The sequence below is a fragment of the Amphiprion ocellaris genome, chromosome 11 (assembly GCF_022539595.1).
Source record: "Amphiprion ocellaris isolate individual 3 ecotype Okinawa chromosome 11, ASM2253959v1, whole genome shotgun sequence".
NCBI classification, from domain to species: domain Eukaryota; kingdom Metazoa; phylum Chordata; class Actinopteri; family Pomacentridae; genus Amphiprion; species Amphiprion ocellaris.
This window is the reverse complement of record NC_072776.1, coordinates 23,506,128-23,522,425: the sequence shown is the minus strand read 5'-3', so window position 1 is coordinate 23,522,425 and position 16,298 is coordinate 23,506,128. Positions and strand designations below refer to the sequence as shown.

The 16,298-nt window shown below is 38.1% G+C and overlaps 1 protein-coding gene across 12 annotated transcripts in view; it reads left to right on the top strand.

Moving 5' to 3' along the window:
* The first annotated feature begins 1,303 nt into the window (after positions 1 to 1,303).
* The window catches only part of LOC111564115 (mitogen-activated protein kinase kinase kinase kinase 4-like), a 127,980-nt gene continuing 112,985 nt past the window's right edge, over positions 1,304 to 16,298 (top strand). For 4 of the 12 annotated variants that reach the window (XM_055015027.1, XM_035945327.2, XM_035945312.2 and 1 more), the window contains exons 1-2: positions 1,305 to 1,587; positions 1,852 to 1,917. In XM_055015027.1, coding sequence (XP_054871002.1) covers positions 1,531 to 1,587; positions 1,852 to 1,917 — 123 coding nt within the window. In that variant the 5' untranslated portion in view covers positions 1,305 to 1,530. Of the gene's footprint in view, positions 1,588 to 1,851; positions 1,918 to 16,298 lie in introns of all 12 variants that reach the window. The other 8 variants (XM_055015028.1, XM_055015030.1, XM_035945333.2 and 5 more) reach the window with 5 other exon arrangements.

The following is a 16,298-nucleotide window of genomic DNA, read 5'->3' as shown; positions in this document are numbered from 1 at the left end:
ACCTGGAACAGCTCTGCGTTGTTGACTGCATCCACCATTCCTCAGAGTGCAAACAACACCCATGTTCATTAAGGGGGTGTGGTGGCCAAATCTTTTTTTTAATGCCAGCTGAAAATACCCAGCTGGGAGTAGTGATATCCATTGAAGCAATATGCTGCAAGTACTATGGACTGTATATAAAAGATGAGTGTAGTGACGTGAACTACCACTCTGAGGCTTCAAGTTTGAAGTTTGTCCATTTCACCATGAGTTTTTTGAAAGCTGACATACAATCATACCCTGTTTTATCATCTATTTTACTCCGAAAGGACCATAATTCTACAAAATAAACATCATATTGTGTTGAAGGAGACTTGAAATTTGCAATTGAGACTCTAAACTCATTGAGAAAATGTTTACTGAGTTAACAAATCAAGGGAGAAGTTGAGTATTTTTTTCATAGACTTCTACACTGTCAGGCTTCTTTCTGCAACCAGATGTGTGACCCCCTGCTGGCTGTGGGGAAAAATGCAGGTTAAAGCCACAGAAAATACAAGAGCGACAGAATGTGCAAATGACATAAGAAGGTGCTGATAAGTTTGCAGACTTTGGCTTCACTTCTCAATCCTCGAGGCCACATACATTTTCTGTATTGACTTCTCTATTTATGGACTTATTTACATATTTTTGTCTGTTTAATGTACACTAAATTACCTCATTTCTCTTATCATTTTCTTCATTTTATTATTCTTTTCTTATTTTTATGTCTATCTCTGTTTTATAATAGACATTTTATTTATTTTTTTAACATTTTATTTATCTATCTTGTATTACATCATTATTATATTATTTCATTTTTATCTCATCTGGTGTTTCTTCAGGTCCTGCATGTTGCAAACATACTTACGTACTTGACCATTGAAGCTGATTCTGTTTTATTGTTTTATTGACTGTTTTATTGATTATTTGCCTGTGGGTGTGGGGTGGGGGTTGTTTGCATCTGTAAAGCACTTTGTGTTGCATTTCACTTGTATTCAGGGTGCAGTATAGATAAAGTCTGACTGATCGATTGATTGATTTGACTGACTTGGGTAGATGATAAAATTCCTCTTCCTCTTGAATAGGCCTGAACAGTTTCTTGTCTGAGGGGAAAGTATTGAGCTTAAGGCCCCAAAAAGTCTCATTCCGTCCATGTCAGGACTGGGAAAAGGGGCGGAGAGTGAAGAGAGAGAGGGGAGGAGAGACATTTGGAATGACTGGGAGGGAGAGAGGGCGGAGAGTCCAGGCAGAGAGACATTAACGGAGACAGGGAGAGAGAGGGGGGCGGAGGGAGGTGGAGGCAGCGCGGCGGAGCTCCGGCAGTCGGTCGGTATGTAGCAGCAGCGGAGCGCCTGTCTGGGAATACAAAGAGGGAAAAACGCGCCTTGGATAGAGAATATCAGCAGCGGGATTAAAACTCAAACCAGCCGAGGATGAGACACATTCAGTCCGAGTGAAGGAGACTAAAAAACGCGCCGTTATTCCGCCGATTTATCACCGTTTTCCACGAAAATGGCGAACGACTCTCCGGCTAAAAGTCTGGTGGACATAGACCTGGCATCCCTCCGGGTGAGTGTGCGCCACTCTGACATCCGCACACTCCGGTTTATTTGGTAATAATAACGAATAAAGTGACCCAGGCAGCAGATCTATAGGTGACACAGCCCTGCGGTGGCTTTTCTTTGTCTAATATCCGCTGGCAGAAGAGGGCCAGCCGGGCGCAGCCGGCTCCTACATCGAGCGAATCTGATTGTAATTACAGGGACTCAATTAACCTGATCCGGCCTTTTAAAAAGATGTTTTTAATTTATGTTTTTCCCCTTTTGCATCCAGGACCCTGCTGGGATTTTCGAGCTGGTGGAAGTGGTCGGAAATGGCACCTATGGACAAGTCTACAAGGTTGGTTTGATCCTCCATCTGTGCGTCTCCGTGCGTCTGTGTGCGTGTTTGAGCTCCACAAACTGGAGGAAACTGGAGCATAAACACGCATTTGTGTGTTTTTTCCTCCTCTCTCGCGGCCTCGGGTTTATTCTAACATGTCCCCTCCCCTGCTTCACTTGGGACCGGTGCAGTCTGGACTGGATTATCTCCCTGATAGTCTCCTCACATCCATTCATGTATTTTTTTCGTCCATCATCCCACCTATTTTTGCTCGTTTAAACAGATCCCTCCTCCTCCTCTTCTTCCTCCCATCCACACCCTAGTAAAATATATTCCTTGCACTGTGCACACTGAACCTCAATCCGTGCAATGACAGGCTTCACCACGTTGACCGACTTGTGCGCCATTAGGTGGGCGGTGTTTCATTGCGCATTTGTGCACACCATTGCCCAGCAGGCCTTTCACTGGAGTGACTGTGTGCTGCATTAATGGGGATAGGCCTGTTCATCACACAACACACACACACACACACACACACACACACACACACACACACACACATATATATATATATATATAGATATATAGATAGATAGATAGATAGATAGATAGATAGATAGATAGTGGAAAAGGCCTGATTTGATGGAGACCTGGTGCGTCTGCAGCCCAGATTTTCACCTCCATCAGGGATGAGCAAGCAAGCGACATCATCCTGCTGTTGCTTGGTAGAAATGAGAGCAGAAGGAAGAGGAAGAAGACTGGGTCAGAGCTACTATTGAGCTGCTTTAATGTGAAAGCAGCTACTGACATCACTCTGCTGTGAGGCGTTTTGCAGTGTTCCTGAGCTTTTCTGAATGGTTTTGTTATGTGAGACAGGAAGCAGGTGATCCTCCCTGCATTCACACCATTGTGTAGCCGAACCACAAACTGCAAGTCAAAGCTGTGTCCAGCTGTGATTGACTCTTCTTTGCTTGTGGTTGGAATATAGTCCCACATGCTTCTTTTTTTCCTCTCTTCCCTGTTGCGTTGTACCGATTTATGCAGCCAAATTCAAGCCCTTTTAGAACAAAACCAAGTGAATTTCACTGAACAACGAACCTCTTGAGAGAGATTTGTGGTGCAAATGTTGGGTGATTGAATACTATAGCATAGTGACTTCAGGTTTTCTAGCACTGAGCTCTGGTTGTGTGATGTTTAGTCATGTATGGGTGAAACTAGCCAGCGTTTACAGAATATGGATTAACCATTTGGACACCAAAACCAGTTGGCAGGTTTGAAAGGTGTTTTCTTAAAAGAAACTGCCAAAATGACACCATGTATCAGTGTAAGAAACTGTAAAAACGGAACAAATATCAGATTTTTGGTTTTCAGACTTAAATTAATCATGTCACATATAGATCTGTCTGGAAGAAAGACCAATTATGAGGTTAAAGTCACTTTATTTAATGTGCCTTTTTTAGCCATAGCTGACTCAGCTGTGACCAACACTCACGTAACAAAAATTCAGAAAATATCAAGTGACTTGCATGTTGTGTTTACACAAAACAGAGAGGAGATGGCAAGAGTGACTGAAGAGGAAATATAAAATACTTGAGCAGTAAAATAAATGCAGCTTGGCTCAAAAAATGGTGTACAAAGGTGCAAGTTGTGAAATGTCTACAGTTGATGTGTAGAGAAGAGTGAGAAGTTTGTAGAGGCTATAAAATGTAAATAGTGAAATGCATTAGGAGCTTTTGTTTTATTCCCAGCATTGGTAGCAACAATGGGAATATCAGCTCTTGTTTTTTTGTATTTTTTTTAGTGATTTATGGCATTATACATTTGTCATACTGTACAGAGGATATTACTTACTTTACTTCTAGTCATGGTTGTGATGTTTCCATAAATGTGCAGGACTTTATATTACAGTGAAAAATGAGTCCGCAGTGAGGAAAAATGAGAAAAAAAATGCCCAGAAACTGTTTGGGATTCAGTGCGTTATCTAGTTTAGGTCTGTTATTCACAATTTTCTGACATATTAGGTCAAAGGAGCAAAAAACAAAACAAAACACACACAGAGAAACAGCTTGGAGTTCAGAGGGTTAAATGCTAAAGAGCTGGAATTTTGGACTTCACTTTTGCTAAAATGAGGTTACTGGTTGGCTACTACTTTAATGTTGATGTTAGCTGCACATTAATACTGTAAATGCAGCTCCTGCTTGGTGGCACCAAAGATAGGTTTGGTGAAGCAGGGCTGGAGGTGATTTTGTCGTTTTATTGTAATAATTCACAGTCGTAGACGTGGTAGTGGTGGTTGAAGTAGATCGCAGCAACTAAACTCCGTTCTCAAGCTTTATTTCTACTTATGTGTACCTTAAAATAATGATTTTTAAAAGGTCACATGAGCTGCGCAATGTGACTGTTGATAATATACTATTCTAATTCAGAAAATGTTGACATAATCGATTTATATTCTTAGTGCACTTATTTGTGTGCAGAACAATGGCTTAACATTGGCAGAATATTAGCATTATCATGCCATGCTCTTAAAGCACTGCTGGAGTCAAAAATAGAGTTGTGTTGTTGTTGATTCTGGTCATGCTACATCTACTAGCGTTTACATGGCTCCTTGCACACATTGGCACATGATATGTAAACGTATATTTAGAGCTTGTGTGACGTAAAACAGAAACTACTGTGTAGTTTATGGGCTGAGGCTGATGGCAAACAGAGTACAAAGGAAGTAACAGAAAGTATGGTGTCTCCAGGAACGATGAACTGTATATAAAGTGCTATTTTGGGTGGCTGAACCTGAACTGCTGCAAGAAAATGAGTCTTTGTTCAATATGATTATCAGAATTACTCAGCATGAAACATACGAGGAGTCTGAGCAGGAATTTGTTGACTTACGAGAATGTCCAGTTTGGCATCAGTGTCTGTATTTCTACTGTATCTGTGCCTCTGAGGATTATTACACAAGTGACCAGCAGCATCGAGCGATTCCACTGCTGAGACGGGTGTCACTTTGAATTAGATTTTAAAGTCCTGGACAATGAGGCCGACCCTGAGGCAAGCCTCAGTGAATCCTCTGTTACACCATAACCAAATGTCTCCTCTTGATTAACCACAGTGGCCGCATTTGGTTGCAGTTTTACATTTTTCTGGCGCTGGAGGAAAACAATAGCACCAAAATCACATCTTGATTTGCTTTGTTTGTGTATTTTTTGTGTGTGTCTTGAGGCGGGATGTAAACGTTTCATTAAAGCAAGGAGACAAGTGGTTGTGGAAATGCTCAGATGCAGTGGGACACAAATTAACCTTGACATTTTGAGTTTAGTTCCTCAGGATCCAGTGAATCATAACCACGTGTGCCGTGTGGGTCTGAGCGAAGATGAACCTTTTCTTTTTCCTCACAAAACATCTGACCCAAAAGTGTGTGTGTGTGTGTGTGTGTGTGTGTGTGTGTGTGTGTGTGTGTGTGTGTGTGTGTGTGTGTGTGTGTGTGTGCGTGCGTGCATGCATTTGGATCTGCACATGTGCACTTAATCCTCAACACTCTGGTGATTGGTCGGGCTTCCCGTGCCGGCGAATCGCTGCGGAGTGTGACGGACCGAGGTGTGTTGCAGCTGTGTGCGCCGACGACAGCTGGTGGGATAGAAAAAAATTAAATAGAAAAAGGAGGGGAGAGGTACAAAAAAGAGGAAGTAGAAAAGAGAGAGAAGATTTGACCAAAAGATTTTGTGTAGTTGCTGAAAATGTGCTAAAGGAATTAAATACTCATCCATATAGCTTGGGAAGGTGCATATTAGACTCTAGATATTGAGCTGATGTTTGTACATGGATGTTAAGTTTGGATTTTTAATGCATATTTGAGTATATAATATTATTTGAGGGTTTCTTCCCCCTGCAAAACAGTTCATAAATATGTTGTCTACAATGTCGGAAAATGGCAGTTTTTATTGAAAATGCTGTCCTCTGACCTCAATTTCTCCTTATTTGGAGCTTTTTGAGCTTTTCTGGGCTTCACAACAAAGCATAAATTCAAAATCTATAATAAACACCACTGGAAAAAGCAGCAAAAACAGACCCCACACATTTATAGATAAGCTAAATGAACATAAACATAATAACTTCTTATCTATAGCATATGGATATTTCTATAGAGGTGCAGGACTTTATGAAAAATGAGCCTACAATGAGTAAAAATGCAATAGGAGCAAAAAACATCAAGAAATAGCTAGGAGTTCAGGGGTGCTGAATGCTGGAACTTGAATTTTGGATTTCGCTTTCACTAAAATGACACTTGGTGCTAGCTTCACATTAGAACAGTAAATACAGCTTATCTTCACTGGCAAATACTAAAAAAGGACAGTTTATCTTTAAAATACTATCGTCTGACCTGAATTTCTCTTTATTTTAAGCTTTGGGTGGTCTTGCACCTTCCATTTTTGGTTCAACAACAAAGCATGAATTTAAAATCTGTAGTCACAATGGCTGGAAAAGGCAGGTAAAACGGACTCCACACTTGCATAGATAAGCTAAATGAACCTAAACATAATTACTAGCAACCAGGAGTAAAGATGTCAGAGGTCACAGTGTTTCTGTTTCCATTAAACGGTGGGAGATGGAAGGGAAAAAATTAAATCAGAGCTGAAGAAAGCAGCAGAAGGAATTTTTAAAACTCTGGGGTAAGACCACACTCAGCATGTGGGACTGGGAATCCCCCCTCTCTGAGGAAATGGTTTAACCCCTTTATGACTTGCTGAGTTTTAAAGAGCCGCTGAGCTGATTGTTCCCTTCAAACCGCAGCTCTAATTGTTTCAGGCTCACCGAGACGAGCTGCTTTCAAGTTTACAAAATGTCTCAGAGGAGTAAACAAGTTCAGCTCAATTTTTTGGGGTTTTATTCCTTAAAATTACACAAAAAAATGGAGCAGAGATGGTGTTTGCCGCCTGTCCTGGGTGTCGGCGGAGCTAATGTGTTTGTGAGGAAGCAGAGAGACGACGGAAGTCATCAGTGCAGTGAGGAGAAGTTGGTGGCTTTGCTGTGATGGTCAGATTAGAAAACCACAGGTCTGTTCCTGTTGCTGTGCTGTAAATCCACAAGAAATGTCTCAGTGGTTTGAAAAATGTTAGACACTGAGGAACTCTTGATGTAATACAGGATTTAGACGTGCACTGCAAACAGTAATACAGTTCCTCAATTTGTGTGGATGTTTACATTATTTTCACTACGTGCACACACAAAAATACTAAAATATCAGCTGAAGCTATTGATTTAAACATCTGCAAATAGTGAAAAGTATCCGCCACCATTTTAAAGAATCCAGGGTTTAAGCTAAGCTAACAAATAGACCAAAATAATCAAATTACAGCGATATGAAACAGAGAAAATCACTAGTGAAGCGGAAACTACAGCCACAACAGTTAACTGAGTTAGATGTCAACTATTGATTAAAAATAAAATGATTGATAATTAGGAATCAGTGTGAATAGATGAAAATAATAACCAGATTCACTCATTCCATTCCTTTCAGTCTTAATAATTTCTGGTTTCTTTCCTTCTAAATGCTACTAAACTGAATATCTTTGGGCTGTGGATAAACCAAGACATCTGAAGACGTCATTTGGGGCTTTTGGAAGCACTGATTAACATTTTTTGCAATTTTCCAACAATTTATTGATGAAACAACTAATTTAATCCAGAAAATAGTTAACAAATTAATCAGCAATAAAAAAAATCATCAGCTGCAGCCCTACTTGAAACTATAGTGAATATGTACTTGAAAAATGACTGAAATGAATTATTTGCAGACATTGATGAAAATGTATTTTCTGACAGTCAGTCATAACTTCATGTGCTTCTGTGCTGCTTATATGCACTTATTGAGTCAGAAATAGAAAATAAATGTGAATAATTTCATGTGAAAATGAGCAAAATCCAAGATGTATTTCAGTCACGACTTAAAAATCGAGAAATCCACTCTATCACTAAGTGAATAAGATAAATGGAGATGAATAGAGTGAAACAGTCAGATTTCACAGCAGGTGATTTATTCTTAGTACTTGATTAATGAGATGTTCCATCACACTAGAGATGGAATATGCATCATCTCACTGTATTGAAATCACAGCTCTATGACCGTTTAACTGTTACATATACCTATAACTGTTTTTCATGGTTTGTGAGCATTTCTCTGGAGCTTTTCTGCAGTTTTACTAAAGAAACTGAAGGCTGAAGGCTCACTGAGGAGTTTTCTGTAAAGCAAACAGTTTTAGCTTTTAGATCGAAGACGTCAAAACATCGACAGCAGAATCTCACTTTCTGCCATATTTTTAACTGAAGTCCAGTCTGTATATTCTGAGTCATTCCATGTTTGAGCTGATATAGGGGATCTATCCATCAATAACCAGCAATATGAACACACTGGTTTATGCTTTTTCTGGCTAACAAGCTAACAAGTAAGTGAGGAGAAGTAAGGGTATGTAATATAACACCTTTTTATATCTGATTAACAGCAGGGAGCAGCAATTTTATCAGCTGCATGCAGGAAACATTTAAATTTAAGAGGCTGCCGCTGATGATTATTTGCATTTTGAATTACTAAACGTATCTGGAACTCAAGATGTTGCAAGTGTGTAATTTACTGTGATTAAAAACAGTAAATCATCACATTTAAAGAGCAGGAAACAAGCAAAAAAGGTGAGAATGTTATTTGCATATCAGTATAGATGGAACGGATACAGATTAAGAAACGGCGCTTCAAAGTGGTTTCACTTCCTCCTCACGTCTTCATCCTGACTTGATAACAGGAAAGATGCTTGTTTTTCTGTGCTGCTGACAAAGTGAAGCTGGGTGTGGCTCTCCAGCAGCAGTCTGTCATCAGCCGGCCAGAGCTACATCACCGACAGTCCCTGAGTGGGAAAAAGCTCCACAGCGATTCAGTGACTGCATCACAGAGCTGTCAGATGCGTGTCTGAGTGTGTCTTTTATCCTCCTGTGGGTCCAAACATGCAGCTGAAAATACACAACCTGAAAGATGTTTCACAGATATGCAGATTAACTGTCCACAAAACCTGATTTTATAGGAACAATACTGAGCCTTGTATTAAAATATGTGAATATTGACTGACGGTATTTATGTTAAACAAGTGGATTTTCTTTGCTTGTTTTACTCATCAATAGAGAAGTCATGAAATACGTGATTCAAGCCTCTGAACTCTGAGCAGTTCATGGGTGTTTCTTTGCTCTTGTCACATTTTTACCCACTGTGGGCTCATCTTTCACTGCATTATAAAGTCCTGCACCTCTATGGAAACAGCACAACCATAGCTACAAAGAGAAATAACTCAAAAATGTCTTTTGTGCAATATGACAGTTATGATGCGATAAATAATAAAAATCTGCAGCATGACAAACTCATATTGCTATAAATAATGAAAAAAAGTTAGTATCTTTGAGTATGTGTTATACAAAAGTTGAAAAATAACTTAAATATATGAAAACGCATTTTTTTCAACTGGTCACAGGTGTTACTAATACTAAAAACTGGAACATTTTTAATTTGCTTCCATACTTGTCTTCTCTCTGCCTAGTGTAACACAACCTGCAGTTCAGCCGAGTAGTCGCTGAATTTTTGTCACGTGGCTGTTGGTTGCAACTCAGTTAGTTATGGTGTTTCAGTTGCATTAAGGAGTACAGAATTTTCCCTTTTTTATAGAAGCTGGTTATTAGAAATGGCTTATTTTTTGGTGATTTTTGAAAAAAGCAAAAAGTGATTTAAAACAAAAATATGAAGTGAAATATCCCAATTTTATGGTGAAATTTGGTTAATTTTCCCAACAAAACTGAAAGTCACACATGAGAAGTTAAAGGACTGTCAGGAAATTTAAAATCCAACATTTTTTACAGTTTTTACAGTTTCTTGCTTTGATAAATGGTGAAATTTTGACATTTTTTAAGATAACAAACCTTTCAAACTTGGAGCGGCAGGTTGTAGGGTTCAGGAGGTTAAATTAATATTCATGTAGACACACGGCTGGCACCTTGAGGACTTTTAATATGCCATAGTGTTCTTCTGCTGTTGGGCTGTGACTAATGATTATATTAAACTACTAAATATTACATTTCCTGTGATATAACACAGAGAAAAGCAACAAAGCCTCAAATTTAATAGATCTGAACCAAAATTTATGCTTGATAAATGGTGATTAATGAAGTACTAAACTCTAAATGTGATGATTCCTACATGAGTGAGGAGTTCATCGCTGCAACATATTCCGCTTTGACAACTTTTTGGAGATATTTAAAGATGTTGGCATGTGAATTGCCATGTTTTTAGTGAATTTATAGTCAAAGTATCAATGCAAATAATTATTTATCCACTGTTTACACTCAAAAATGTACCAGAAAACAAAATATATCAGTCAGTAGGTGCATATGGTTACCCACCTTTTTAAATTTCTATACTTTTCTAAGTTACTGCAGCTCTATGTGCAGTTATTTATAATGTGGCTCTGTAAAAGTGTAGAAACTACGAAGCTGTCAGAAGGAATAGACTCATGCAAAGCTGCCTCATCGGCCTTCCGGCTATTCAGACTGGAATGTGAGTCGTGTCTGCTGTGACCTTTCGCAGCACAGGAAGTGAAGCTGCGTTCGACAACAGCAACAACAAACGGCAGCAGCAGCAGCAGAGCTGCTACCGGGAACTTTTTTCTTGAAAAAACCTCCGTTATCTACTGTGACCTTTATGGACAGAAGAAGTGGAAGCTGATAGTAGCAACAGGAACATCTGATGATTTGTGATGGAGAAATTATGCTGCTCTGTTCTCCTGCAAATCACTAATCAAACACACCAGAACCCAAAGGAATTTCTTAATTTTTTTTGGTGTAGGAGTTCAAACAATACTGAGTTTTTCTGGTTACTTACTCCTTAATTCAGCTCTAAGGACTAACTGCCAGAAGTAGATAGTTTTTTGTTTAGTTTTTTTTACACAAAGGTGACATTCTTTGTGCTGCTGTTAATGAGTCTGTTAGCGGTGACCAACTCTGCCTGTTAGCTATAGTTAGCTAAAATTAGGCAGCGAACCTCAGACGGTATCTGGGTCATGTTCTTTGATGCTCGCTGGTTGGACTGATGCTGCTGCTGAGTCTCACTGGAGAGTTTCATACATCAGCTGCAGGATTTCCAACTTTTCTCTCATATAATTGCAGGCATTTTTGACACATTTCTGTCACACGTGACATTTTACTGGCATTTACTGCAGCAGTTTTTACACAGTTGCCTCAAGAAGAAGAGAAACACCTTCAGCTCCGGTACAGATTGAACCTCTAATCGCAGTTTAGCTGTCCTGATGTTCCTCTGAGCGCAGCACTGATTAAATCCTCATTAAGTCTATAAAACATCCATAACATTATCCAAAATTACCTAAGTATGATCATAATTTTCAAGTAGCATTATAGTTATTGGACCTAACATAATGAGAGAAAAACTGCGTGTTTATTAAAATGGAACCAGTCAGATAAATCATTACTGTAGTGGTTGTCGATTAATTTATCACTGATTAATCACTGCTCTGGTCATTTCAGTTCTGTATTGATCATAAACTCTTAGCATTTAGAAGTTGAGCGTTTTAAAAGTGATGCAGTATTAATGGAGGATTGTGGATAATTCCATATAAAATCAACTAAATAACCAAAGTTCCCAGCTGACCCCATTAGAATCAACAATTATTTCCTATAATAACTTGGTGGTCGTTGGGAGCCAGGGAGTGACAAAGGGGGTCGTTGAAATGCGAGTTTCACCGAGCCCTCGTATGCTAATGTGGTCGTTAGCATGAGCCACCTCACCTGAGTCATTCTGCTGAGTAGTTCTTTTGGGGAGTTTTGAAAGGACCTCATTGTAAATTGGCGAAAGATGATGTCGCAGACCACCCCCCCTGTTCAGAGATAAAATCTTTCGCCAATTTACAATCAGTACATTTACAGTCATTTTACAATCAGGTCCTTTCAAAACTCCCCAAAAGAACTACTCAGCAGAATGACTCAGGTGAGGTGGCTCATGCTAACGACCACCATTAGCATACAAGGGCTCGGTGAAACTCGCATTTCAACGACCCCCTTTGTGTCACTCCCTGGCTCCCAACGACCATCGTTGAGGAGCCAGGTGGGCCTTGGCAATGGTCGTCGGAATGTGAATAACACTGACCACACCTCACAGAGGTTATAAGCTGAGGCAACATCAACCACCACCAGAACTGAAGAAGCCTCTTGGATGAGAGATGAAACGTCTTCAAGGAACCTTCTTAAAGTCCAGTTGGATTGATTTAAACAACTTTGGGGAACAGGGTACCAAAGCTTGTTTAGATTCCTGTGTGTCAAAACATTGAGTTTTTGTGCAATTTTGCTATTAAAACTATGATATATTCCATAATACTGATGCTCAGAGTTTGTTATAGAAAACAATCGTCATACAAAAACACCTCAGCAGAAGTTGATGTAAAATAGATTTTGGTTGTAGTTTTTTTAAAATTTTTTTAACAGAGCTCAAATCTGTTTTTCATTTTTCTATTTCCTGCACTTATGAGGCTCAAAATGAAGTAAATCAAGGGTTTGGAAGCACAGTGGTCTAACCCACTTTCTGTAGTTTTTGAGAAAAATGGGTGAAAAGTTTTGTGTTTTCAAGAATGGTCTAGCATTCGAACCACCACTGTAACTTTATACTTGTTGTTGTGGGTTAGACCACTTTGTAACTAAAATCTAGACCATAAAATGTTACTGAAATGATATAAAACTCAAACTTATGTTACTCATATAAAACTTTGGATTTTTTTTGAGTTAGACCACTCTGCTTCTAAACCCCATCAAATAATGCAAATTAAAAAGCGCAACATTTTGACGCGCCTTTTTGCTCTTTAAGGACCTGTAACTCTGCAAATAATCCTCAAATGATCCTCAAATGAAGGTGAAATTTTGCATGGTTTCATTAAATATGCTAAAGTTATTGCACTTAAAAGCAGGATGACACTGATTGATTTTTCATGCAGTGACCCCTTGATTATTGCCATCTTGTTGTTTTACACCAGCTCTGGATGCAAAAAAAGATCATGACGGTGCAGAATCCCAGTAAGAATCTTAACCTACTCTTACTGCTGCAGAGACAAACTGTTAAACAGGAGTTCTGTGAACAGTAGTGAAGCTTTCTGGTTCCTTTTTCCTCCTTTGTCGGCCCGACCAGCCATGCCGGCCCAGTTCTGATCCAACAAAGATGGAAAAAGCTCCTCACAGCCCAACCTCAGCGTGGAATTCAGGGGTCAGACTCATCTATCACAGTGGAGAGTCAGGATTAAACAGAGCAGGGAGAAGCTTTGAGAAAAGGGATGGATTCAGGAGAGGGAAAGAGCAACAGAGGAAGGTCAGCAGCTCCTGAGCATCTTCCTCCTTCTCCTCTTATTCGGTCACATGACTTCGCGGGAGGAGGAGGAGGAGGAGGAGGAGGAGGAGGAGGAGGAGGAGGAGGAGGAGGAGGAGGAGGAGGAGGAGGAGGAGGAGGAGGAGGAGGAGGAGAAGACCCGGGGGTTTGATGGAGGGCGCCATGGTGTGGGTAATCCTTCAGCATGAGATGCTCCATGCTGGGAGGAAAGGGAAGGAATTAAGGTTAAAGGTGATCAGGATAAAGAGGAAAAGATGTTAGAAATAATTTGCTTCTGCTCAGTTTTTCCACCAATAAAACGCCTCAGATTTGGTCTATTTGTGTCGAACTGATTTGTTACATGCGTGAAATTATATTTAAACTCTTTAAAAGTGTTATAGTAAACTTGATAAACTTATTTTGCTGCGTTATTTCAAGGTGGCTTCTGGAAATGAAGCTTAAAGTAGTTATTATAATAATTACATACAGTATTTAATGTTCATTTACTAGTTTAACTAAACATGTTTTATTTTTGTTAGGTAAAAGTACACTGAAAAAAATATTATTTTTGTTTTGTAATTTAACAATTTACGGTATTTATTTATTTATTTTTTTTACAGATTTCCCCAGTTTTGTTAAATTACCAATAATATGCAGTAAAATCAGAACAACTAAGTATTCATTCACATGATTTATGATTTTAATCATAAAAAACGAAACATAAAATTTGTCGAATATAATAAAGTAAATAATGTCCACATTAAAAAAAAATCTATATTTTTTCCACAAAAGGTAATTTCTTCTTTTATAATGTTTGATCATCAAATAATTTTTTACTGTTATTTTGCAGACTTCCCCGGGTTTGTTAAATTACAGATAAAGTCAAGTACAATAAGAATAAGATTAGATTCATATTTTAATCATAAATAAACAATGTCCACATTGAAAAAAGCTGTATTTTTTCATAAAATGTAATTTCTTCTTTAACAATGTTTGATCATATAATTATTATTTAAATCAAGTAAAAATCACAATATTAAAGACATTTGCAATTATGTAAAAGAAAAACATATGAGTTGAAAAATAGTAAATCATTTTTTAAACTGTTATTTTAAAGGCTGGTTAAATTAGAGATGTCAATATAAATGTCTGCTCTAAAAAAACAGGACAAACAAACAGAATTATAACTTATGTCCATGTCAATAATCTGTATTTTTACAAAAAGTAGTTTGTTGTGTGTTTGTGTGTGTGGGTTTTTGAATGTTGAACTAAATTTTTTGTTAAATTATTCACTAACCATTTGATGACTGATTTATCATTTTGAGTAGTTTTTGAGGAAATTCTATGCTTCCAACATCTTAAATTTGGATCTTTTCTGGTTTCTTTGCATCCTGTGTGTCCATAAACAGATCACCTTTGTGTTGTGAACAAAACAAGACATTTGAGGATGTCATCTCTCACTATCTTCTGATGTTTTTTAGATGAATTAGCTAAAATAATGGACAGAATAGTCATAATTTGCAGGCCTAGTTGAAAGGATTGTATTCATTTATTTCACATCATGGTGACTTTGCAGCCATTTTAGCACCCGTTCGTTGATTTGTTGACACTTTAGCAGTTTTTTGTCTGCAAAGTGTGAGTTTCTTCACAAAGACATTTACTGCACTGAGTGTACTGTTAATAATTGCAAAAAATGTCACACACTCACTGAAAGATTTGCTACTTCTCTCTGCTCATATCATTGTAAAGTGAATATCTTTTGTAGATTTTATACTGTCGGTTTTAACAAAAACACTAAATTCGTAGATGTCACCTCTGTCAGAAAAAGAAGAAGAAAAAGAAGCACAGTCTTCTATTTTTAGCTTTATTTCTGACATTATCTGGTGGGATTTTGAAAAGGATTTATACCCCTTAGGAGATTTTAAGGAACATGTTCTATCTTGATTATGACATCCATGTAGAGAATTTTTTTAAACTGTAAAAGCCTCAGAGGCGACATGAGAATCCAGACGGTAGCATCAGCTGTGTTTGGCCCACTGACTCACCTCCATAAAAACCCATCATAATTAACAAATTGCTCCTTTTTAACGTTTGGTTTCGTGTCTGCTGGCTCCTATAAAGGTTGTTATATAATACGCTCAGTATGTGTTAACGTGGTGGAGGGAAGGATGCAGACAGTGCTAACAGATGGCTTGTTCAGAGTATTATCTGTGTCTCTCTGTCTGCTGTGTCGAGTTAAGATGCTAATAATTATTATTTTGTATTAAATAGAACGTGTCTGTAGTACTGAATATTCAAATCTGTCGAGTACTTAAGTCCGGCATGGAATTTTTGGTCAGATATATACTTTTAATAGAATAGAAAAGAATAGAATTTATTGCCATTTGCACAGGTACATCACAGTACAGGTACACTGGAACTCTTGTACGTTGCTCCGAGTCAAAATAAGAATAATTTAGCAGCAGTTAAAAAGAAACAAGAACAAGAAGCTGCTGAAGTTTTAATGTACTTTTTCTGCAAAAAAAATGTACTTGTTCTGCAATCAGATACGTAAAATTTTTCAGATTTTACACAGGAATTAAGTTTGCCAAGAACAATAATCCTATTTTTCCAATAAAGCACAGTTTTCTTGTTTAAACTAAGGTTTTTGCACTAATCTGGAAGGTTTTCATGCAAAATTTTGCACTAATGACTGCAGCAAAATCCCCGGTTTTTCTTATTCTATTCACTGACAAAGATCATCTTCATGTTTGTTTGCATCTACTGGAGCTAAATGTGCTTTCAATATTTTAAAATAAAAACTTCTCTTTTCCATATGAGTGTCCTGAAACCAGTCTGCAGGTTTCATTTAAATATGTAAACCTGCTCAACTCTTTGTTTTTCTTCCTCTTCCTTATAGTTTTCCTCTTTTACTTCCTCTTGTATTCTGTCTTGGTCTTTATCTAGTTCCTTTTGTCATGTTTTTTGATTTTAAAAACAAACCCCATACTTTTGAACGGTAGTGTATGTA